Source organism: Diplotaxodon limnothrissa, linkage group LG3 (assembly GCF_057381915.1).
Source record: "Diplotaxodon limnothrissa isolate DT_005_m linkage group LG3, D_limnothrissa_male_GT1.1, whole genome shotgun sequence".
NCBI lineage: Eukaryota > Metazoa > Chordata > Actinopteri > Cichliformes > Cichlidae > Diplotaxodon > Diplotaxodon limnothrissa.
The window spans coordinates 24,440,120-24,463,526 of record NC_140598.1 but is presented as its reverse complement, the minus strand read 5'-3'; the positions used below and the strand labels follow the sequence as shown (position 1 = coordinate 24,463,526).

At 41.3% G+C, this 23,407-nt stretch overlaps 2 protein-coding genes across 2 annotated transcripts; one reads left to right on the top strand and one right to left on the bottom strand.

Annotated features, from left to right (window-relative positions):
- The first annotated feature begins 6,346 nt into the window (after positions 1-6,346).
- On the top strand, positions 6,347-9,631 carry LOC146635065 (uncharacterized). The gene is made up of 6 exons (XM_085345039.1): positions 6,347-6,383; positions 7,350-7,583; positions 7,764-8,111; positions 8,248-8,315; positions 8,826-8,869; positions 9,580-9,631. Exons 1-6 carry the CDS (start codon positions 6,347-6,349, stop codon positions 9,629-9,631), a joined length of 783 nt encoding a protein of 260 aa, XP_085201165.1.
- Positions 9,632-11,972: 2,341 nt separating this feature from the next.
- LOC146635064 (uncharacterized) lies at positions 11,973-16,362 on the bottom strand. Its single transcript, XM_085344505.1, has 11 exons — positions 16,165-16,362; positions 15,889-16,067; positions 15,700-15,793; positions 14,948-15,304; positions 14,735-14,852; positions 14,569-14,660; positions 14,352-14,466; positions 13,880-13,981; positions 12,700-12,867; positions 12,419-12,574; positions 11,973-12,181 (listed from the first exon to the last, which is right to left on the bottom strand). The coding sequence occupies exons 1-11, from the start codon at positions 16,345-16,347 to the stop codon at positions 11,973-11,975; spliced, it is 1,773 nt and encodes a 590-aa protein (XP_085200631.1). The 5' UTR covers positions 16,348-16,362.
- Between the last annotated feature and the right edge of the window lie 7,045 nt (positions 16,363-23,407).

Genomic DNA, 23,407 nt, shown 5'->3' with positions numbered 1-23,407 from the left:
TCATCCCAGCGCAAAGCTTCTTAAAGCTTCATTTGCTCTAGTAGGACATCTACTGGACATAAAAATATTAGTTGGCATGAATTTGAAGAGTGTGGCCTTTTGCACACAGCCTGTAAATGTCAACAACAAAAGGAGTGTGTAAAACATCTATATTGTAGTGATGGCAGTACACTGTGTATATTTATACTGGCAGTATGGAAAATGATTATTTGGAAATGCTTAAAATGGAAATGATCATTTACTGTGAGGTGAGGTGTGGTTGGGGTGTGGACAGTAGTTGTGCTTTTGTAACGTTGAGGTATGGACAGCTACACACTGAGGCTTTGAGCCTCAGTCCTGCCTGTTCACATTTTATTCTGTAAAAACTAAATTTTCGCTGCTTTTATGACCTTTTTAGTGGGGAGAACGTAGCTAGGATTTAATGATTTAACAAATCTTTTGAATCCTTTGTCCTCCACAATGCTAAATGGCTGGGAGTCCTCAATCACCATGCTAACCAGGTCTTCATCTATTTGAGATTGTTCTCCTGAGGAAAGACAATAAAGATAAAGCACAAATATAAATATCACACACGTAACTTATAACAGCTGTATAATATTGTTATATCATTTAGTAACATTACTGCATGCTATATTATCATGGCATTTGATGGCTCACCTGGTCTTGCTCCACAATCGGTGTTCTCCTTATTCTCATGCAAAGCTCTGTAGTGCCTAAGCATGGATGAGGTGTTGTTGTTATATCCCAGCTCCCTGGCACATAGCAAACACTTCACCTTGTACAAAAGTAAAGCCGCTTAACATAAATTGTATTGCACCATCAGTATTATGAAAATACATCTTCTGTAGAAATTTACATACCTTGTTGGGAGGAATAAGATCAAAATGTTCCCACACAGGGGAGGACATCCTCCTCTTCTTAGCTGGCTCCATTCTCTCCAGACTTTCTCTCCTCACTCTCATGAACCTCCAAACTGTCTCCAAACTCTCACTAACCGCAACTCTCCATCAAACACCCACATTTTGAATGAAGTCTGAGGGGTTTATATCGCTGTCATATCTCGCGGCAAAGTTCGAACCGCTTCATGAACCAGTCACGTGGTACAGCCGGGCAGCGAGGCTTCGGACGTCATCATTTTCAGCTCCTCCCATAAGTGAAGCAAGCCTCGATACGCGCATCGCGGAAACGCCCCCTCCATTACTCGACACAAGCTTCGAAGCCTCGATACAGAACGTCACATCAGTAGTTGTGCTCATAAGAGTTGATTCTCAGTCTATTGAAGGTTTCAAGCTTTGTGAAGCGCGATGTCTTCACAATCTATTGTGTAAGGTGATTTGGAGCAATGGAAGGTTAAAACAGCATTCACGCTTACAGACAAATATGATTTAAATGTAGACCTTTGTAAGCAAAGGCCTTGAATTCATTTAGCTTCTACCTGCAGTTGAGCTTGCCTAGTAAAAAGTGACAGAAGAAGAGTGAAGAAAGTGTAAAGTCCCCAGGGGCTATTCGGAGAATGAATTTAATTTCCATGTATGGAAGAAAGTACTGGAAAGAGTAACATCTCTGTCTATTTTAGCTATTTTTAAGTGATGTGTGACACACGCTAGGCACAGATACACCCACACACAGGTCGTTATCATCATGATCGTTGAGCCCACTGCACCACTCCTCCCCTGCAGCCGCGCGCCGGACCACACCTCCGCCACATGATGATTTACTGTAACTTAAGCATAATTATGTACATTTGTGACGCAGGAGGGGCTGAACCCTGAGATGAATAAAACTATTCTGAATTGAGTTGTTTGGAGAAGATCTATGCTGATGAGTTGCAGTGTACATCTTCCCACACATGTACTCATTAAATCATCATTTGACTGAACTCTTCTGGGCCAGTGTTGGTTTGTTCTTTGCCTCAATATTTCGAATCGGGACACTACCAATACAGATCATTCACAGCTGGGCTAAAATAGAAGGATCTCAGTGATTGTGGAAACAGAGCTATTTAGGAGCAATAAGGCAGCGCAGCTAAAAGAGCCGAAGATCTCAAACACACTGAACACTCCTCACTCACTTGGAGAACCAACTTTCAGATTGATGAGCTTCAAAGGTTTTCCAGCTCTCTTGATGACATGACACTCGTATGTTCCAGCATCATCTTGTCTCACATTCTTCACTTCAGAATCAAAGACACATCTCCATCAGCTATCTGTCTGTCCTTCAGATCCACCTGGTTCTCAAAAGATGGATGCTGGTAATCTGGAACAAGTCATCCATGCTGATATAAAAGGACAAGTTCTTCATCTTCCAGGTCAGTTCTGCTCCACTCTACAACTATGACGATGTGGGCTTGAGCTTGACATGTCAGAGTGACGTCCTGTCCAGACTCAGCTGTGATGATTTTGTGATCTGAAAAAGAGGAAACAACACAGCGCAGCGAGGTTAAAGGTCAAAGTAACACTGTTCACTTCTACAGTAGTCAATCAGAGTGATGATCAGACAGCACTAAACTGTACTTACACACAGAGAATTTTCAATAAACTTATCACAAAATTAATGTGTGCAGGCTCATGTTGCCTGCACACACACAGACCAACAGAATGAATATGAAATAATCCTACTCAATTTCTTTGTCTTTATCTATCATTGAAATGGCATTTATCTCCTGACAGGTAAAACTCACCTGCAGAGGTAAACATGCAGAGGCTGAATAACAACAAAGCTGAGCAGAGTGATGCAGTCACAGCAGACATTTCCTCTAGCACAGATGGTCTTAGTTTGTTCTAAATGTCTGTATTTTCAGTGAATAACAGAACGTGAGTTTAAACCTGATTGCATCAGATTAAATTTAACGTTTACATAAAATTCAGTTTCCATAGAAATGATTCCAGGTTCAGATACTAATGCTGGATAATAATCACTAAGGCTTTTGAAATCTGTGAGTGAACTGGGTCCTCAGCAGTTCTGTGTGATTAGTAAGTATGTGTCTCTCAGCTTTCTAGTCCAACTGGTCCTGTAATGATTTTTGCTGCGTGCGCATGTGTGTGTGTGTGTTTGTCTGAAACCATTTTTTTTCCTCTCTCTGTTCTTGTTTTTGCATGATCTGTTTGGTTGATAAGTGATTTCAAAGTTTCATGTGAGAGATAAAATAGCTGCGGTTAAATTAAGCTGTCTAAAACTGTCAAGGTTCAGCCCAGAGAGAAGAGCAGTTTTATTTTAAACAAGTTCCTCACACCAAGGGGTTTCAGAGGGGAATATTTCTGAAGCTGACACTGGACTCAGCGCCCACAGAGAGAGGGGAGAAAATAATTAGGCTACGTTCACACTGCAGGTCTTAATGCTTAATTCCGGTTTTTTGATCAAATCTGATTTTTTTGTCTGCTTGTTCACACTATAAATAAAATGCAACAGCAAACGCGCTCTAGTGTGAACCCTCAAAGCGGCCCGCATGCGCAAAAGAAGACGTCACACACAATCAAGGCTGGACTGGGACAAAAAATTGGCCCGGGCATTTTGACTATAGACCGGCCTACCAGGATAAAGATTGAAAATTTGACGTCATTCAGGGTTAAACCGCAAATGATTCTGGGAACTTGTGGCAAGAGGTACTAGCGCACGCAGGCTTTCAATTGAACTCAGTTACACAGCGATAAAAAGAAACACAAAAAATGGCAAGAAGCTGTTGTATTATTAACTTCAATAGTCGGTCGCATGACAGCCACGGGAAGCCGACGGGTAGAGAGATCGTTTTTTTTATCGGATTACATCGTTGAAGAGACATTTTTAAGCCATGTTTCCGAAGTAAGAGCCGACGGATGGTCTGGATATACCAAATATAACGTCCCCGAACACTCCAGCTCACATGTTAGTCTGCTCCAAGCATTCCCACAAAGGTCAGAGTTTTGTTGTAGTTAATGCGTCATTTTTCTTAACATAACTGGTGATATAGGTTACAAGCAAGTCTGGCGCTGAACAGAAATTGTGGCGCTATGCTCCTTTGTTTATTGTGCATAAATAGTGAATTTTCCTGACACAATATTACGTTTCGCTTCTGTTATTACCATGGTACATTGACAAAAACATATACTTTTATTCACAGGAGAAAACAGTTGTTTTGTATCACTAATTGTCCAGTGCGATTACAACATACCAACCCGTTCTCACTCCCGACGCGTAAAATAATGACGATTTGTCACGTCCCTTAACTTCTCATGCTGACGCCTAAGGTACCCTTCCACGTTTTTATGTGACGCTGTGGGTTGTCAATTCATTCCAATATGAACCCGCTCACGGCGATCAGAGACGCTTCGAGCAGAGGCGCCAGCCATCCATTTACTCCAATAATAACCCCGTCACGGCGAAACATGACGCTGTGAAGCACAATCTAACTGGAGAACCGGGGACCCTCTCCGCCAACGGGTTTTTCTCCCTTATTTAATGCTTTCTTGTAATGACATCGTTAACATTTCTCAACAAAAACACGTGAAAGTATCACTGATAATTCAACAATAAAATCGCTTCATGTTGTGGCCATCACACAGTGTTTTCCAAACTGATTCACGATCTGAAAGTGCGCAGATTTAACGTACATAATCCTTTGTTAGGTTTATTATTTTTATTTCACACGTAAAACACATTTATAGATTCATTCACCACTCCTGTTAGTTTTGGATGTCGCTCAGCTCCAACCAATCAGACCAATTTACGCAGACGCACTAATCCCGTAACTGCACACTACCCATAATCCTCAACCGCCGTCGCTATGGAAATGAAGATAACAACAGCTTGGTGCTACCCGTTATTCCTTTATTTACTCTAAAATAATAACCAGCGATAATACGAAATTAAACTGGCCCAGTGTTTAATTATGTAATTAAAAATTGCAAATTTTAATATTTTATTTTTTACAAATTGCAATATTTATCTACAGCGCGCCTTTAGCGACACGTCAACAGATCTTAAGCAAGGCGATTGGATGGTTTTTACTGCAATGCATCTTGGGAGTCGTAGTAAATGTATCTTTCAACTCACGGTCCTGCATCGAAGTTTTCGACTGGACACGAGGCAGATCCTAGCTAAGTAAGTTGTGATAAACTGTGGGTAATTTGCATGTTCACTGAAATATTAATTTCAGTGATACTTTTTTTTTTTTTTTTTTTCCTTTTTAAGTCACTTAAAAATTTCAGTGATATTAAACTGATATTAAACTTGAAATGTTTTCACAGAGCAGTCTGTGTACCAAGAGAACTACTTCTGCAAAAGTTTATTTAATTTTTTTTGTGATCTATTCTCATGTGTAAGACACTTGCTTGGCCACCCAGCTAATGTTAGTACTGCTCTATTTTAGCAATGTATATTTTCTGTAATCAATTCAGGTTTTTTTTAACCCTATTCACGTAATTAACTCAATATTAACGACTTTAATCTCGTAATTGATTTTTTTTCTAAATATGGTGTAATACTGCCTCGTAATATAAGTTATTTCTTTGGTCATAAATTATTTTTGTAATCGTTTCACCAAAACAGACCTGAAATAATCCCTACATGTTCCATTTTCATTTGCAGAAATGACAAAGCCAAAAACCAAACCATGCCCTTCCTGTCAGGCCCCAAACACCTGCAACAGGAAGACATGCAGTGGATGCCTGGGCAGCCTGAACCTAAAGGAGGGATTGAAAAAAAAACAAGAACAGTTTAAAAACAGTAACTGGGCTGCCTCTGTTAAAAAAAACAGAAATGCGAGCAGGGTGGTTAATTCAGCCCAGTTGTCAGTAAGTTTAAAAGTTCTGATCTAATAAGTGGTTGGTCTGGTAGACAATTCTTTATTAATCACAGTTGTCAATGTTTTCTTGTATATCATGAAGTAAGAAACTAACAAGACATGTATATACACATAAAATATTAATTTATAAAAGAGCATAAATAAAAAAGTTATTCACATCAGAATAACATCATCACACTAAAGACATCCAACTAGAAAAAACTTGTTAAAACTATTTTTATTTAAGCTACTTCTGATTTTTAATTTAATCGGCTATTAACTGAGAGACAAAACATTTCAAGATGGATTTTATCATACATTTACAGGTTTGGTCACCATAAATACTTTTTAACTATCGACAACAATAAAACAACAAAGATGTGAAACTTAAAGGTTTGTTATACATCAATTTGCTTACATGAAAGACTGGCTGCATGTTTTTCTTTGTTGTTCTTGCAGGTTTCAAAGCTACATGCCCTGGGCTACCAACCAATTCTGTTTCTTGGACAGTTTGACCGTAAGGGCCGTATAGTAGGGGACGTGATCACTCAGATCGAACCAGCGGAAGGTGCTGCACGTGACATCCTCATGAAGATGAGGAAGCTTTATGAACACCTTCTGAGAAGTAAGATATGCTTTGTCCATTATCTGTAACCAGGTGTCCTTATCAGGTAGCCTATCCTAGCTGTCTTTGGGTGATACTCATGGTACACCCTAGATAAGAAGGCAGATCATCACGGGGTACATAGAGACAAACAAGATGGTGAGGATGAGGATAGTTAACAGTCACCAGCTATTCTATTCTACTCTACTCTATTCTGTTCTATTCTATTATTCAGCCAAGGTTCAGACCAGTAACCTTCTTGCTGTGAGGTGACAGCTGCCCTACATGTCCTGTTGCTAACATGAAAATAGTGTTATATCTGCCTTATTACCTCCCCATGTGTCGGTCACATCACCAAAGCTAGCCATACTGAACCTCTGGTGTTACCCACCTGAACAATTTTGTATGTGTGTGTGTGTATAGTATGGTCTTTCACACTCATGTATATACAAATGTAATTTTAAAAATCTTCACAAAAACCAGACCTGATAATTCTCTTCGAGACTTTCTAGTATAACAAATGTTATAATGTTACCAATATGAACACCAAGATTCTTAAATAACTTATATACTTCTTAAGAGGTTACCTGATTACCTCCCTGAGGTAGTTAGCATCACCATTGTACAAAACTCCTAAGTCACAGTACTAGCTTGAAGTGTCAAATGTTATTCACTACAAAGTCAGGAAAGTAGTGTCATCAGAGGAAAAAGTCATTAGCTCTCTGGATTTATAGTCACACTCATTAATTTATTAATGTACAATGTAGAAAAGCACTACAGATGTCACACTACCCTAGAGGGCACTTGTACTGAATGATTTGGGTCAGTGAGTGTGTGAGATGACTTATTTGATGCCAATATTTACCAGTTGTATCTTTAGTAAAAACTTAACTGAAAACATGCAAATCACTACTTATTATGTGTTTATGTGTACTGTACATTTTTTCAACCCATTTTAATGAATGTTTAATATTTAAAATTTTTCAGAATTACAAGCTTCACCTCCTGCTAAAAGTTCTACACCAGCAGCTGGACCATCCTCTGCTGACAGTGTCGATGCTAGACCAGTCCCAGACCCAGAGGCTCTAAACCAGGAATTTATTCTTCATTTAGAGCCTGTACCAACATCTTCCCTCTGTCAGCCTCCTGCATCCTCCTCTTCATCTCTGCTTCCTCCTGCATCCTCCTCTTCATCTCTGCTTCCTCCTGCATCCTCCTCTCCATCTCTGCTTCCTCCTGCATCCTCCTCTCCATCTCTGCTTCCTCCTGCATCCTCCTCTCCATCTCTGCTTCCTCCTGCATCCTCCTCTCCATCTCTGCTTCCTCCTGCATATTCCTCTCCGTCTCGGCTTCCTCCTGCATCCTCCTCTTCATCTCTGCTTCCTCCTGCATCCTCCTCTTCATCTCTGCTTCCTCCTGCATATTCCTCTCTGTCTCTGCTTCCTCCTGCATCCTCCTCTTCATCTCTGCTTCCTCCTGCATCCTCCTCTCCATCTCTGCTTCCTCCTGCATCCTCCTCTCCATCTCTGCTTCCTCCTGCATCCTCCTTTTCATCTCTGCTTCCTCCTGCACATTCCTCTCTGTCTCTGCTTCCTCCTGCATCCTCCTCTTCATCTCTGCTTCCTCCTGCATCCTCCTCTTCATCTCTGCTTTCTCCTGCATCCTCCTCTCCATCTCCACATCCTGCATCTCCCTCAATTTCTACGGTGTACACCTCGGATGTCCCAAACACAAAAATGACAAGGAAAGGTTAGACGTTATGGTATTGTAAATGTACGAAACACACGACAGGTTCGTTAAGTTTGTTAAGATTTCTTTTTCTTAATTTTTGCATTTTTTCCAGTTTTACAGAACTCATGTAAATATTTCATTTGTTATTTTTCAGAATGCCGAAAACACCGCACACAGAAGATTTTCAAATATGAAGAGATAGTAGACAGGAGAGTTGTAAATGTAAGTAATTTAGCCTGCTGTTGTGCAGATTTGTTTGCATCTTTGGACTTCCCGGATTTGAACTGTGCCTGACTGAATATCCATAAGCTTTTGTTTTTGATGAATCTACACTAATTCAGCCACTGAGTCAGGATTTCACTCCAAATAGGACATTAAATAAGAACAGACCACCTGATACGACCTGGTCGTGCTGCCTTCCTGATGTTTACGTTCTTTAAAGTCCTCCTGACATCATGCTCAGAAGGAGTGATTGATGTGGAGGTGCTCCTTCCCATTCAGTAACATCTGCTTCAGTTAGTTTTGCTTGTGAGCCACAATGTAAGCAGTGTTGCTTTGCTGACATGCACTCGATGCTGGCAGTACAAGCATTGTAGTGGTTCTTATGTTTTTGTAAACTAATTGTATAATATATTGAGCCATTCAATAGTACACAAATGTTTATAAGCTCCTTTTTGTATGCAACTTGCATGTCTTTCTTAATTAATTGTTTGTTTATATCATGTTTTTCAGGAAAAAGAAGAAGTTAAAGTCAAGTGGAAGCCTTGCTCAACATGGTATGTAGTAACAACTTTGTTGGACGGGAACAGACATTCATATTGTTGATAAATAGTTATCAACTCAATTTGAATTCATGTATTTGGACTAAAGTAAATTGTCTTCTTCTGTGAGGAGCTTGATAGCTGTCCACCTCCAAAGTCCATTATGAGTTTTGGAGGTGGACATGGTCAACACTTTTAAGAGTAGGCATAAGACTTTACTTATTTATAGAGCTTATAGTTAGGGCTGGTTCAGCTCAGCCCTTAGTTATGCTGTAATAGGACCAGACTGCTGGGGGTTAGTGTCCCCCCCCTCTTTCTCTGTCTCTTTCAGGGTTATGCAGGCTCAGTATTGGTTGAAGATGCAGTCACGTCTCCTTTTACTGAAAACTCTCCCCCTCTTCCTCATCACCATCTGTAAACATACATGTCTCAGTAATGCAGTTCATGCATGTTACTAACTAAACTTCTTCCCTGGAGTTTCTGTGCTCTCTCATCCAGCAGGTTCCAATGGATCGTGGCTGCTGCTGTGGTCCTGCTTGACATCTACTACATATATTAATACTCTCTGACTTGATTTGATTAATTTATATTACAATGAAGGCGTATAAAGCATGACATGAATATAGAAGATATTTCATCCTAAAAAATTGTCATATGTCACAACCTAAATTGTCCTATTTTGTGTGTGGTTGTCGTTGTTGTTTGTTATGTTTTTCTCCTGACAGTGGCAAAGTGTGGGATGACACATGGGAACCTGCGCAGTTTTACACACAGTAAACCAGGCACCACAGGTCGCAGAGATCACACAGTTCACAGCTTGTAGTTCAGCATAAAAGTTCAAAATAAAATATTTACTATACATTTCAACCAGTGTCAGTCTCTGTTTCACTCTCTAATTGTGGCTTAAGTACCTAACACATACATGAATCTGATCGATCAATAATATCTTCCCTGCACTCGACATCTCATAGTTTTACAGCAAATGCTGATTTTCAAAACATTCTAGAGGAAAACCGAGATAAAATAATCTGAACAGTAACAGTGATTGTGGATGATGATGGAGGCTTCAATGGATTATTCTGTTTCAATCAATAGGTTCCTATCTATGACAATAATTTGATAAGTTTAACAGGTTGGTTTAGGCCTGGCAAAAAAGCAAATATTCACAAACTTTTGTTTTTGAAGAATGTCTATCTTTTTTGGGATGAAGCTATCTGGCAAAACGAGACAACCCTTTTAACCTCATCTTTATGTCTATCATGTGGCTATGATACTGGATTTTGGTTTGATGCATATGCAGGTTACAGCTGGGGAATGGCAGTATGTTGTGGATTGATTTGGCATGTTCAACCACTGTTACACCAAACTCTCTCACTTATAACATGATAAAGGCCTCTTACTCAGTGTCATGGATTTTCTATACTTTTGGGGACACAGGGCCAAAGTCTGAGGCAATAAGTCAGATCAAAGAAGGCAATGATTCTAAAATGGGAGTTTACTTATGTCATTATATATATCCAGGAATATGTGCCTGAGGATAGTTGTCATGAAATCAATATTAAATCAAAGTATTCCTTAATTACCACAGCTGACACGAGTTCTCCATAGCTGCCTGCTGTCTCAGGATCTGTCTCCAAAAAGGACCAGGGAGCGCTAACATGTTATGTTCTAAACTGATGAAGAAAATGCACATTAAACATAGTATAAACTTACTGAGTGAAGTAATGTCAAGAGGATTCCTTTAGCTCCTATTGGGTTGGTTCCTTGATCAATGCAATACAGAATCATTAATCTGGTTTTATGTAATGTCCTCAAAACATGTCAAAATGAGGCTCACTAGTCTGTGTGGCCTCCACATGCCTGTATGACCTCCCTACAACACCTGGGCATGCTCCTGATGAAGTGGCAGATGCTCTCCTGATGGATCTCCTCCCAGACTCCAGGACTAAAGCATCTGCCCACTCCTGGACATTTTGTGGTGCAGTTGGTGGATGGAGCGAGACATGATGTCCCAGATGTCCTCAATTGGATTCAGGTCTGGGGAATGGGCGGGCCAGTCCACAGCATCAATGCCTTCGTCTTGCAGGAACTGCTGACACACTCCAGCGACATGAGGTCTAGGATTGTCTTGCATTAGGAGGAACCCGGGGCCAACCGCACCAGCATATGGTCTCACAAGGGGTCTGAGGATCTCATCTCAGTACCTAATGGCAGTCAGGCTACCTCTGCCGAACACATGGAGGGCTGTGCAGCTCCCCAAAGAAATGCCACCCCACACCAAAACTGACCCACTGCCAAACTCATGCTGGAGGATGTTGCAGGAAGCAGAAGGTTCTCCACGGCATCTCCAGACTGTCACAAGTGCTCAGTGTGAACCTGCTTTCATCTGTGAGGAGGACAGGGCTCCAGTGGCAAAGTTGCCAATCTTTGTGTTGTCTGGCAAATGCCAAACATCTGGCACGGTGTTGGGCTGTAAGCACAACCCCACCTGTGGACGTCGGGCCCTCATACCACCCTCATGGAGTCCATTTCTGACCGTTTGAGCAGACGTGCACATTTGTGGCCTGCTGGAGGTCATTTTGCACAGCTCTGGCCTTTCTTTCCTACCCCACAGTACCTTCCCTTTACCATTTGTTTCCTACTCTTTTACTTCTTCTTTGATGACGGTTGTCTTTCTAGATAAGCAATTTCATTTGCTCTGGGGTGAGTCAATGGCTCGGGTGCATTCTGGGACTGTCAGTTCACCAGTGTGCTGGCATGCTTCTTAACAAACACATCACTACAGCAAACATCTCAATTGTACTTGTTGATTTCTTCGACAAAACACTGAACAAAAAATTTACTTGTGAGTGTGCTGCCTGGTGCTTTTAAATTTTGTGATAATTTGAGCAGTCCAGAAAGCATCCCATGAATTAAATTATGTTATAAGAATTATGTTATATCTGAACATGTACACTAGTCATTAAATTAGATGGGAAATAATGATTCAGGGTAAACAACTGCACCAAGGAAATTCCATTTTACTTCTCAAAATGTAAAATGTCTGTTGAAAAATCACATTGAACAGAGATGTGATTAACTTTTTATTTTACCAAACATAACATCAATGATGACACAATCAGTCTTCATCAGAAGTGCTCAAATCACTCTCAGTGGCATCGTCTGGAATGTCCTCCTCCGAGTCCATTTCCAGGAGTGGTTGGTGGCTGAGGATTCTCTTGTACACGTCCTTTACTTTGAGCATTTCAGCTTTCAGTTCACTTTGTTTTTTTAAAACCAGGCTACAGAGTCCCTTCTGTGCATCCTCCGACATGCCAACAAAGGAGGCTGTAAAAAGAACAAAACAAATAAATATGAGAAAAGTAAAAAAAAACAAAAACAAAAAAAAAACCTCACCTCATAAACACAAGGAATTAGGATGCTGTAATTAAACATTTTTTTAAAAGGGGGAAGGCAGTGTTAGCTAGCAATCTAGATATAGGTAAAAGATCCAGTAAGACTTTAGCATCTGCTCTTATTTTCAATCGATTCATCAAAAAATTAATAAATAAATAAAGTGCTTACAGTCTGAGGAGATTGTCCCCAACACCACAGAACGCATTCGCAACACTGTCCAGTGATGCCGCATCTCCCTGCAAAGGATCATCTCCTCCTCTCTCAGGCGCCTCACAGCCATCACCTTCTCAAAGACCTTTCTCTTTGTCCGGAGGTCAGCAGCAGCTACAGTTTAACAACATCAGATGGGAAAACATAGCAGCATATTATGATTCAAGAACAAAACATTCAACTACTGCTCAGATACTGGGAGTTTGTTTAAAAAGGATATTTATAAATCAAGAGCTTACGTTCACTTGTGCTCTGCCAGGGCCAAACGTCGGTCTGCACGAGGGCATCACTGGATACGATTTGCTTTGTTGGTTCAGCGAGCTTGTTGTAGTCGTCAACAGCAGCCGCCAAGCGTTTCTTCTCAACTAAGATGACCTTGCGAATTCTGTGTCGCCTCTTGTTGCTATCTGTAAATAATCATAAAAAATTCACACCTTCACATGATGTATATTATGTGAAGGAAGGAAGTACATCCTCAGCCCAGCAGAGGATGTACTTCCTGAGGCAGCTGAAGAAATTCAACCTGCCAACACGGACGATGATGCAGTTCTACACTGCAATCATCGAGCCATCCTCACCTCCTCCATCACCGTGTGGTACGCTGGAGCCACTATCAGGGACAAACAGAGACTGCAGCGTGTTGTGCGCTCTGCTGAGAAGGTGATTGGCTGCAGACTCCCATCTTTGCAGGACCTGTACACCTCCAGGACATTGCGGCGTGCAGCTCGGATCTCAGCTGACCCTTCTCACCCTGGACACAGTCTGTTTGACCTGCTCCCCTCAGGCAGGAGGCTCCGGTCCATTCGCACCAGAACCTCTCGCCATAAGAACAGTTTCTTCCCCTCTGCTGTCGGACTCATGAACAATAACCATATGACTGTTCCCACCACTAACACATGACCCTACGCTGTGTCACTGCATCATTCCATGTTTGGCACTGATCACCACCTGCACTCATGTATATATCTTTCTACGCAGCACTTTTAATTCTTATTCTCATGTATATATCTCATGTATATCTCATGCATATATCCTTCTACGGAGCACTCTTAATTCTTATCTCATGTATATATCTCATGTATATCTCATGCACATATCTTTCTACGTAGCACTTTTAATTCTTATTCCTACTTTTATTTTTTCATGTCCATTTAATTGCAATTTATGACAGTATGTTTGCACTGAAGCACCGCAGCAATTTCCTAATGTTGTAAACCTGCTCAACATTTGGCAATAAACCCCTTTCTGATTCTGATTCTGATATAGTTACATTTTAATCTACACTCATCAATTTGTTTGCTAGAACAAATCACATCCAGCTTAAACAAACCTGGATCTGATTTTATTCTGTTTACAAAGTAGCTGCACAAGCTGTACAAACTAAGTATCAAACGGTCCGTTTCAAAGAAACTGTGACACCATTTTGTCTGTAAAGACTTTGTGTTCGCACTCTGATGATGACGACAAGCTCCTCTATTCGTGCCTGCAACGCTCCAAGGCTGCCATCAGTTTGATCACTTTCTAAGTGAGAGGAATATTAATCAGAATACAGGATGAGTAACAGTCACCAAACTACAGTGGACTCTGTGATCACTGACTTGATGACATTCATTATAAGACATCTGGAGCCTTCATGTGCTGCTATCTCATGATAATCATGAGATAACAAGTATGTTGGTGTTCAGGTTTATAAAACCAACTAGTACGATATCATTTCAACCCAGGTTCTATCCAATTTGATGAAACGCAACAACTCTGCCATAAATTTGCTTTTACAAGGCTTATTTTTCATTGTTTGTTGACACTGTCAGAAAGATCTTAACTCTAAGTTCTTTAATGAGGCCATGGTGGGTCCTGTTGTTATATACGAGTGCATTATATTAAGACTCACCTTCAGCCCATTTCTGCACATCGGCCACCCATTGCTGCAGCGTGTCGTCATCCACACCCAGCTCATTTCTGGTCGCATTCAGGCTCTCCACTTGTTCTCTAAGGATCCTTATGATCTAAGAATGCATTCATAAATGTCATTCATGTTGACATTAAAAGAGTACTGGTGTTTCCCCCCCATTACCACACACATTAAAATGGGTGTTGAAAAAAATGACCTTTAGATATCGCTGGCTCAAAGTGCGGCCCAGTTGTTCCACTTTCCTTTTGTTCCACCCCAAAGCCAGGAGGGTCAGCATGTCTGTTCGCCCTGCATTTCAGTTAGTATACAAATAAGAATTAATGAGCAGGAGACTGAGTGGAATCTCAGACATGGACACATACCTGCTTTAGACATGTACTTCGTTGTGATGGCCGCCCTAGACAGGAAACTGTTTACTTGTTCCACCTCTTCTCCAACTGTTGAACCGGCCCCATCCTGAAATGCACCTCCCCATTTGATCTATAGAAAGGAGGTCACAATACATGACTGCTGAATTCATTCAACCTTATAACAAAATGTCTCAAACTAATCCAAAACTACAAGCTGCAGTATACCTCGCATTTCCAAGTGTGAGCCTTTGCATGCATGACGGAGAGAAAAGGACGCATTGACAAGAGGTTCCTCAGCTCAGGGCACTGCTGAGCCACCTTGGTTAAATAGGGGAAATATTTACAGGCCACATCGGAGCAAAGGAACGTAATATGTCCTGGGACGCTAGCTGCCAACTTCCTCTGGAGAAAAAGGGGGTAAGCAAAGATCTCCCCTCGAAACATGTTCAATGCAGCTAAGAGGACTCCGTGGCGACAAACAGCTATTTCCATGCCCTCCTCATCCAACTTCCCAGTGGACTTTTTGGACGACTCCTTTGCTGCAGTCCAAGATGAAGATCCGCACAACCCTTTCCCCGGGACCTATACACTCAAAGATTTTAACATAAAAGACATGGCATGATTAAGCCCTATCACGGACAAACTTTTTAAAACAAATGCATAACAATTAGCTGAATTAGCCTTAAGTCACACGAGACCTCATATCTCCCCAGGACAGCACTGATAACACAAAATAAAAATCATGTTGTTTTTTTTAAATACACATGGTGACAAAATTAAGTAAACATTAAGATAAAGTAAAGTAAATAGTATTACGACAACACCAAGAGAAAAATAAAAAAAATATCGACCCATCCATATATGTCTACACACACACACACACACACACACACACACACACATGCACACACACGTATGTGTATATGGTTACGGCATTAACATCATTTTAACAAGATTAACGCATATGTGTATCTTACATGATTTGTGTGTCTCTGGATGTATTTCACAAACTCAGCAACTTCCTCATCTTTTTCAATGAAGACACCTTCAAAGTTCCCCTGCTCTGAAGTGCTGAACGAACACAGTGACAGTTGTTTGAAAAGAAACATTAAAATACATTTTTGTACAAATCCATATTTGATTTATGTCCACAATGCATAACGTACCTTGCATTTGATTGAAAGCGATAAAGCTTGCGGTTTCCATCAACTGAGACGGCGAGCATGTCTGGAGTGCAGGCAGGGCAGCTAAAGCATGGCTCCTTGCACATCCTGTCCACCTCAAACTTTACAGCACTCCACTCCAAGAAACTTTTACTGAAGGCATCAGCTGATATTCGACCAGTCTTTTACATAGAGGACATACAACAGAATATTCAAGGACAGTCATCATAAACATTGATTTGCACAATTTCCTTAAACTTGGCAAATTTAGAAACCCACCCTTCCAAAATGGGCTGTTCGTTCATCCAGCATTTTGACAAATGCCTTAAGTGACATCCCTGGTGCAGCCTTCTTAATGTCATAGAAAGACTGAAAGACATCCATTGAAAACAGGGTGCAGAAATTTAAGGTGCCAGGCCAATATCCACTACCCAGGATGTCCTTAACTGAGGGGGACCACATTAGGCCACAGCTGGTGCAGCTCACCACTGGTAGTGCAAGGTTATAACGGCCTTTAGAAAGGATAAGGATAAATTCAGTCATGGCTCAAAGCATTCATTTTTTTCATGTTGTTTTCAAATCGGTCTGGTAAATCCAAATGACCTTTGACAGGTGCCCACATATACTGCGGGCCGAGGGTAATTAAAACCAAGATAGCAATGCACAATTTGCAATAAAACCTCCAAACACATCTATTGTGTATGTAGTGTGTGACAAAAGGGCAACTTACCATTTATGGTTACAAGAGCCACAATTGCACCGGGTGAAACCTCAACGTTACCTGCTGGGCAGTCACACACATGGTCTGGCCTTTGCACAGGCAACAGCCGAACTAACATTAAAACACACAATATATATAAAAAGAATTAGAAATTAACTGATACACAATAAATATACAATAACAGCACCCACTCATAGTACATAGCAAGAAATGCATAAGACTTAAAAACCGTACCTATTGGCTTGTGAAACTCTGATGAAGGCTGCAAAAACCCTCCTGTTACTGCCTCTCTGTTGTGCAGGACAAAGCGTGTGTGAACTGCAATATCACAGTCAGCACAAAGGAATGGAAGAGGCAGGCAGTCCAGACACCTCACAACTACTTGTTTGCCACACTGACACACACGGTGTGACTGTGGATCCAGAGTAGCTAACATATTGTCTATAAGACAAGGCCTGGCCTCTTTCCACTTTTGCGAGGACACCATATTTCTGATCGCCCAGTGAGTAGCAGCTGACTCACACGACGTCTCACAAGTCATGGCTGCGTCCTCTTCTCCATCCTCCAACAACTGAAGGAGCTCCTGACGAAGCACCTCAGTTCCATACACTAACAGAAAAAAAATAAAGAAAGGAAGAAACTCTTCCACAAAGTGAAAAACACTCTAGGCAGTATGTTTCTTAGGACTCCACAAAAGCCCTGCCTAACTCAACTATAACAACAAATATAAAAGTAAACAGAAATCACAATATATACAAGAAGGTAAAGTACCTTTTGTTGGGTTGACACTGGCAACATAACTAGGTTCTTCACGTGGACATTGATGCTGCTCTCTGGACACTGAGGGGGGGGGGGGGGGGGGGATGAAGAATATTTACTTACTGAAATTCTTTGGTGAAAACAAGTTGTGAGATAAAATCAATGGTTGTGTGAACACTGACCACGTGGCATGCAACTAGTACTTCGACTGGTTGATGGTCTTTGAGGAATAAAAGCTCCCTGTCTGTCACGTTTTTTCCAGCGCACTGGTCTTGGCTGAGGTTCACTCCGTGCATCATTCTACGCAATTAACAAGGAAAAAAGGGAACACCTAAAATACAGTCTATGATTAAAGCAAAGATGATCAAACATCTTAAGTTAACCAACTTAATTTGACATAAACTTTAAAAATAAATTCAAATAACATAACGTTTACTCCGTACAAAATATTAGACAAGCGTGTTCCCTCTTTAACAACTGTTTCCACTAAATATGTTACCTGCATATCTTGAAGGAGTTCGTCAGCAGCCTGAAGCTCTTCCTCCAGCTCGGGATCCTCTGAATCACTCATTTTCAAGCTAAAGAGGAAAGAGATTTTTGCAGAACTCAGTGACATAAACACATAACTAACGCAACTCAAATGATTTTCAGTCTTGGCGCTCCAGTTAACGTTAGCAATTAACGTTAGCATCATCAGTTTGTAAAGAGCTAGCAGAACTCTTAGCGCAAAAACTGCTTTACGCACCATGTGAGGGTATTTTGCAGCACACAAGTCCTTTAACGTTTGTAATAGATTTAATCCATCATCGTTGGATTAAATGGCTAATGCTGCAGTAGCCACGTTACCTAGCAAGCATGCTGACGGTAGCTGTGGCCATTTTTAAATACATTACACCGTTTCCGAGCTCAGTCACCTCTGTTTGTTTGAAGCTTTTATGAAAAAACAAACTTTGAAACACACATCAAGGTATTACTTTAAATATATGTATTTTTTACATACCTGCATTAGAATCAATCAGTTCCGCCTCATTTTCTTATTCTTATAAATGGGTCTCTCCGTTCTCCCATCAGCCTTTGCTTACACAGGTTGCGTCTGATTGGTTGGAGCTGAGCGACATCCAAAACTAACAGGAGTGGTGAATGAATCTATAAATGTGTTTTACGTGTGAAATGAAAATAATAAACCTAACAAAGGATTATGTACGTTAAATCTGCGCACTTTCAGATCGTGAATCAGTTTGGAAAACACTGCGTGATGGCCACAACATGAAGCGATTTTATTGTTGAATTATCAGTGATACTTTCACGTGTTTTTGTTGAGAAATGTTAACGATGTCATTACAAGAAAGCATTAAATAAGGGAGAAAAACCCGTTGGCGGAGAGGGTCCCCGGTTCTCCAGTTAGATTGTGCTTCACAGCGTCATGTTTCGCCGTGACGGGGTTATTATTGGAGTAAATGGATGGCTGGCGCCTCTGCTCGAAGCGTCTCTGATCGCCGTGAGCGGGTTCATATTGGAATGAATTGACAACCCACAGCATCACATAAAAACGTGGAAGGGTACTGTAACAGCCGTTATGGTGTGGTGTCCCTTTAAGACACCCAAGTCGAGGGTTGATGGTGTCATCAGTGTGTGCCACTGCTCTCGCTCTCTCTCTCGCTCTGGGATTATGAGGACACGTGCCTTCACGCTCGTGCTTAACGAGGGACGGACTTATGTTTTCTTTTCCAGACCCTTTTTTTGTTTTGTTTGCAACGCTTGGGTTGTATGAACGCTGGGCATTTTGTTGTTGAGCCGCAGCCGTTCAGCCGGGCTTTTATATGGTTGCTGAAGAATGCGTATTAAAGAACCACCGTGGATTACTGATACCAGTGTGGGTGTGTATCCTTCCGCCTAGCCTGCTAGGTGTTTTGCCGCCTCTTCTCAACCACACAACACAACCCAACGTTACAGTACCTTAGGCGTCAGCATGAGAAGTTAAGGGACGTGACAAATCGTCATTATTTTACGCGTCGGGAGTGAGAACGGGTTGTATTGTCACTGCTACATTTCTGTAATGCTACCAGAGATTATTTCCACTAATTAATTACCGTTGAGCTCAAAGGTTATATTAATAAACGGTTAACGAATGTGTATTTATGACGACGATTTGTGAGACTGGTAAACTTACCTTTGTTCGTACGATGGTCTTTCGTTCTACACGGTGCATTTCAAGGTCCTGCACCCATCCGTCGGTAAACTGTACCTGGGCTTGTTACAGTGACCTGAAGTTACTAAACTTCATGAGTGTATGCACTCACTCCAAGAACCGTATGATTATAAATCTGAGCGTGGTGAAAGTTGGGCAGCACGCTAATGTCTTTTGTCCCTCTGTGTGCTTGTAAGGGTCTGACACTTTCACTCCTTTGATTTTTTTCCTCGTATCTTTTCTTTGTCTTTTCGTCGAGTCTGTCTTTGTACGGACCGGCATTGTTCTCCTTTTGTTTTGTACATTCCTTTTTTGTGCGGCAAAGAAAAAAAAAAAGAAGGTATTGGAACCGGAGAATGAACATTTTGCGGCGCTGCAAACGCTTGCATTTGATGCGGTACTTGGATTGTTTTGCCACGAGTTCCCGGCATGCAATGCGCGAAAATCACGTGATTGCTAAACAAGGGGGAGGGTGCATCCGGCCTCCTCGGCTGTAATTGGTCCAGCCCAGAGTCGATCATGACCAATTGGCCAATCCAACACCTTTCATTATCTATACCCTTCCTAAAAATAAAAAAAAATCCATCGGCCCATAAAGACAAAAAATCGCCAGCGGCCCACCGGGCAGATGCCCGGTATGCCCGATGGCCAATCCAGCTATGCACACAATGCACTCTGTTTAGACCCAGACCAAACAATATTTCGTCTTGATGCATTCTCAATCATCCAGCAAAGTAAATCTCCAAAAGTTGAATCTGTTCATCTGGACGTAGCGTTTTGTGGGTTTTCTATAATGTTACATCATATTCTATAAGGATGTTATGTGTTTGTAGACTTTCTGCCCAGTTTGACCCATTTAGCAGAAGTCAGCATGTTTAAGGCTCTGATATCTATTCTGTATGACTTAAAGCAGTTATGACATGGTCTGATTTTCTCACCCAATAAAGGAATATTTCATATATCAGTCTACTCTTCATTTTATCAGAAACAGTTATCACAGCTCGTACATTTTCATTTTGCACATATATGTAAGCATTGAGCCAAATTTAGTAATGCCAACAAATTAAATGAACAATATTTGTCTCTTACATATGATACATCTATACGTATTTATACACTGTAAAAGATTCTTGTCTTTGAGTGAAGATTTATGGTGATGGGAAATATAAATAACTGAAACTTGAATCTTTACTGAAGCTCAGTGTTTGACACAGAGTTCACTCACATGTGCTGTACCAGTGTACCTGCACATGTGATGTGACAATAAAAGTGAATTGTTCACGTGAATTGTTCAAGTTCACTGCTGTAATAACTAATAATGATTAATATAATAACTATAATATTGGCCATATCATATTTACACTGACTTTAGTCTCATAAACAACATTAGCTAATTGTTATTTACTAGCTGATCTTAAATGACTGTTCAGTACAGAAATGAAGCCCAACAATCATGTTTTACAGTCATGTGGTCTCAGCCTCAGATACTTATTAAATCACACAAAGCTCGTGTAGAAACAAACGAACAAATGAACAAAATATGTTCTCCTTCATTTCTCTCAAACAAAGCTGTATGAAACGTTTCCAGCGGTTAGTATCATGGTTGCTAGGCAACCTGGGCAGCGAGACGGAGCTCGACCGGCATTTCACAAGCCTCGCACTTCCGGCCTTAGCGGTCTTTGAGTACGCGGCCCTTGTGGACCGTTAAGGCTGCGTACTTTAAGGCTGCAGAACCTGAATTGGGATACAGCCTAAAGCTGTTCCAATTCTCAGCACCGGTCCTCTCTTTCCCTGAGTCCTTAGCAAATCTCCTTCCCACGATGACGTTTCCATCGAGGGCAAGAAAAAGAGCTTAGGAAAAGGAGATAGGCGCTACTTTTGAAATAACACCCCACATGGTTACGTTGGTCTGCTTAGTCACGTGACCGCACAGCAACAAATCACAGCAGAGCCGGAAAAGGAGGCGGAGCAAAGTGTGTGTGCAGGAGAGGAGTCGAGCAGAGAGAGCTGCTTTTTCATGAAACGGGAGTAAAGTAGTGAACTTACAGGAACATATACCACTGCCAACGTTGGGATTAATTTCTGCATCGATCTGCACACCCTTGTCTCCTGGATCGTAGCCGAGATCAGCGTGAACCACGTGGGTCTCTGCTCCCTGATCTGTTTCTTAAGACTTTCAGCTTCATCACGGAGTTTCTCTCGGTTTGTGGGCTCATATAAAGGTAAGCACCGAGCCAACTTTAATGTGGGTTCAGTTTATGTTGTTGCTGTTAAGAATAATAGATTGCTTGGTATACACTGGAGTTAGACAGACTGTAGAGTTTGTGATTGTCTGCAACATTATAATCTGGCGGTTGCTATGGGGTAAGAATACATACAGAAAAATAGTCTTTGAATATGAACAAAGGGTGCAGGGCAGGAGAAGAGCCAACCCTCAGGACAGGAAGCCACGGGTACAAGCGTGGGGGAGGGCAATCAGCCTTTAGGACTTCATAGGGCTTTGGAGTTGACGTCACGCCACAAAGCATTGTGGGAGCGCAGCGTCGTTTTCGGGGTCTACGAATCAAAACAAACACACTGTGTTGGAATGACGACTACAAGAAAGATGCTTAAAAGCAGCTTAAAAGAGAATGGACTGTATAGAGACCGATTGCGTCCAGAGGCGAAGCGGCGGTACTTGCAGAAAATAGCGTGCATTGGAAATGTGGACCCGTATGAAATACGGCCGTGGAGTAGAAACCCTGAAGACCAACCGCTACTGACGTAGCCTGACATATTTTCGGACCTTATCTGTGGAGTCAGCGCGTACAAGTCGTCATTCAAACAAAGGTAAGTCAGCTCGAGTACTGCGAGTGAAACGCGTTTGATTTCCCTGCAAACATTCAGATTAGTGCAGCATAAATTCATTCATGAGGGGAAATTACAGTGAGAACATGTGGAGGCTGTTAGATGGATAACATAGTGAGTTCAGTGCATTGATGTGACATTGTCCTGAAGGATTGTTATTCTTTATGGTTAAAGAAATTGCACTAATTTATTCATATTTATTATAAATAATCCTAATTACACATCTTGCTTCCATGTTTGTATCCTGTGTCACTAAAAATACATTTTATTTTAGTTTTATACATTGATTAATGACCTGCAGAATCTCCTTATTATATTAAGTGATTCATAATTGTCACTTTATGCTTTCTCCATCTCTAAAGTGATGACATCCTTGCATTACATACTTTAGGTTCATTTTCTGCAGGCAGGTTTCTGACAGAGAGCAGACAGATTTAGAATATAACATGCAGCGTTCTATAGATGGACACATAAAGAAATGAAAAATCACATGTTTGTGCTAACTTTCTAAACACTTTGTTACATTTATGATAAAGTAGATTAAACACATTTACGTCGGCCTTGGCTCATTAGTTCTTGTCTTTAAATGAACTTTGTCTGTGTGTGTTTCAGGTCCTGCACTCCCAAAGACTGAATGAACCAGCATCGCAGCCATGGGTCACTGTGAGCATCACAGGGAAGGTTGAAGCCGCCCACTGCAGCTGTATGGCCGGAGTCGCAGAGACCTGCAGCCATGTCGCTGCTCTTCTGTTTAATGTAGAAGCAGCAGTGTTGATCTGTGGCACAAGGACTGTTACAGATGAACCTGCATACTGGGTTTTGCTGGGTAATGTGACCAAGATACAGTCAGAGGTTGGCCATAAGATGCACTTCTCCTCTTCAGCTGCCCAAAAAAAGGCTCTTGATCAAAACATAAACAGACCATCTGTAGTGACAGGTAAAAGGAGCCGTCCTCAAAGCAGAAAAATCCCACCTGCTACTGTGGAGGAGTTGTCACTGCTATTGGA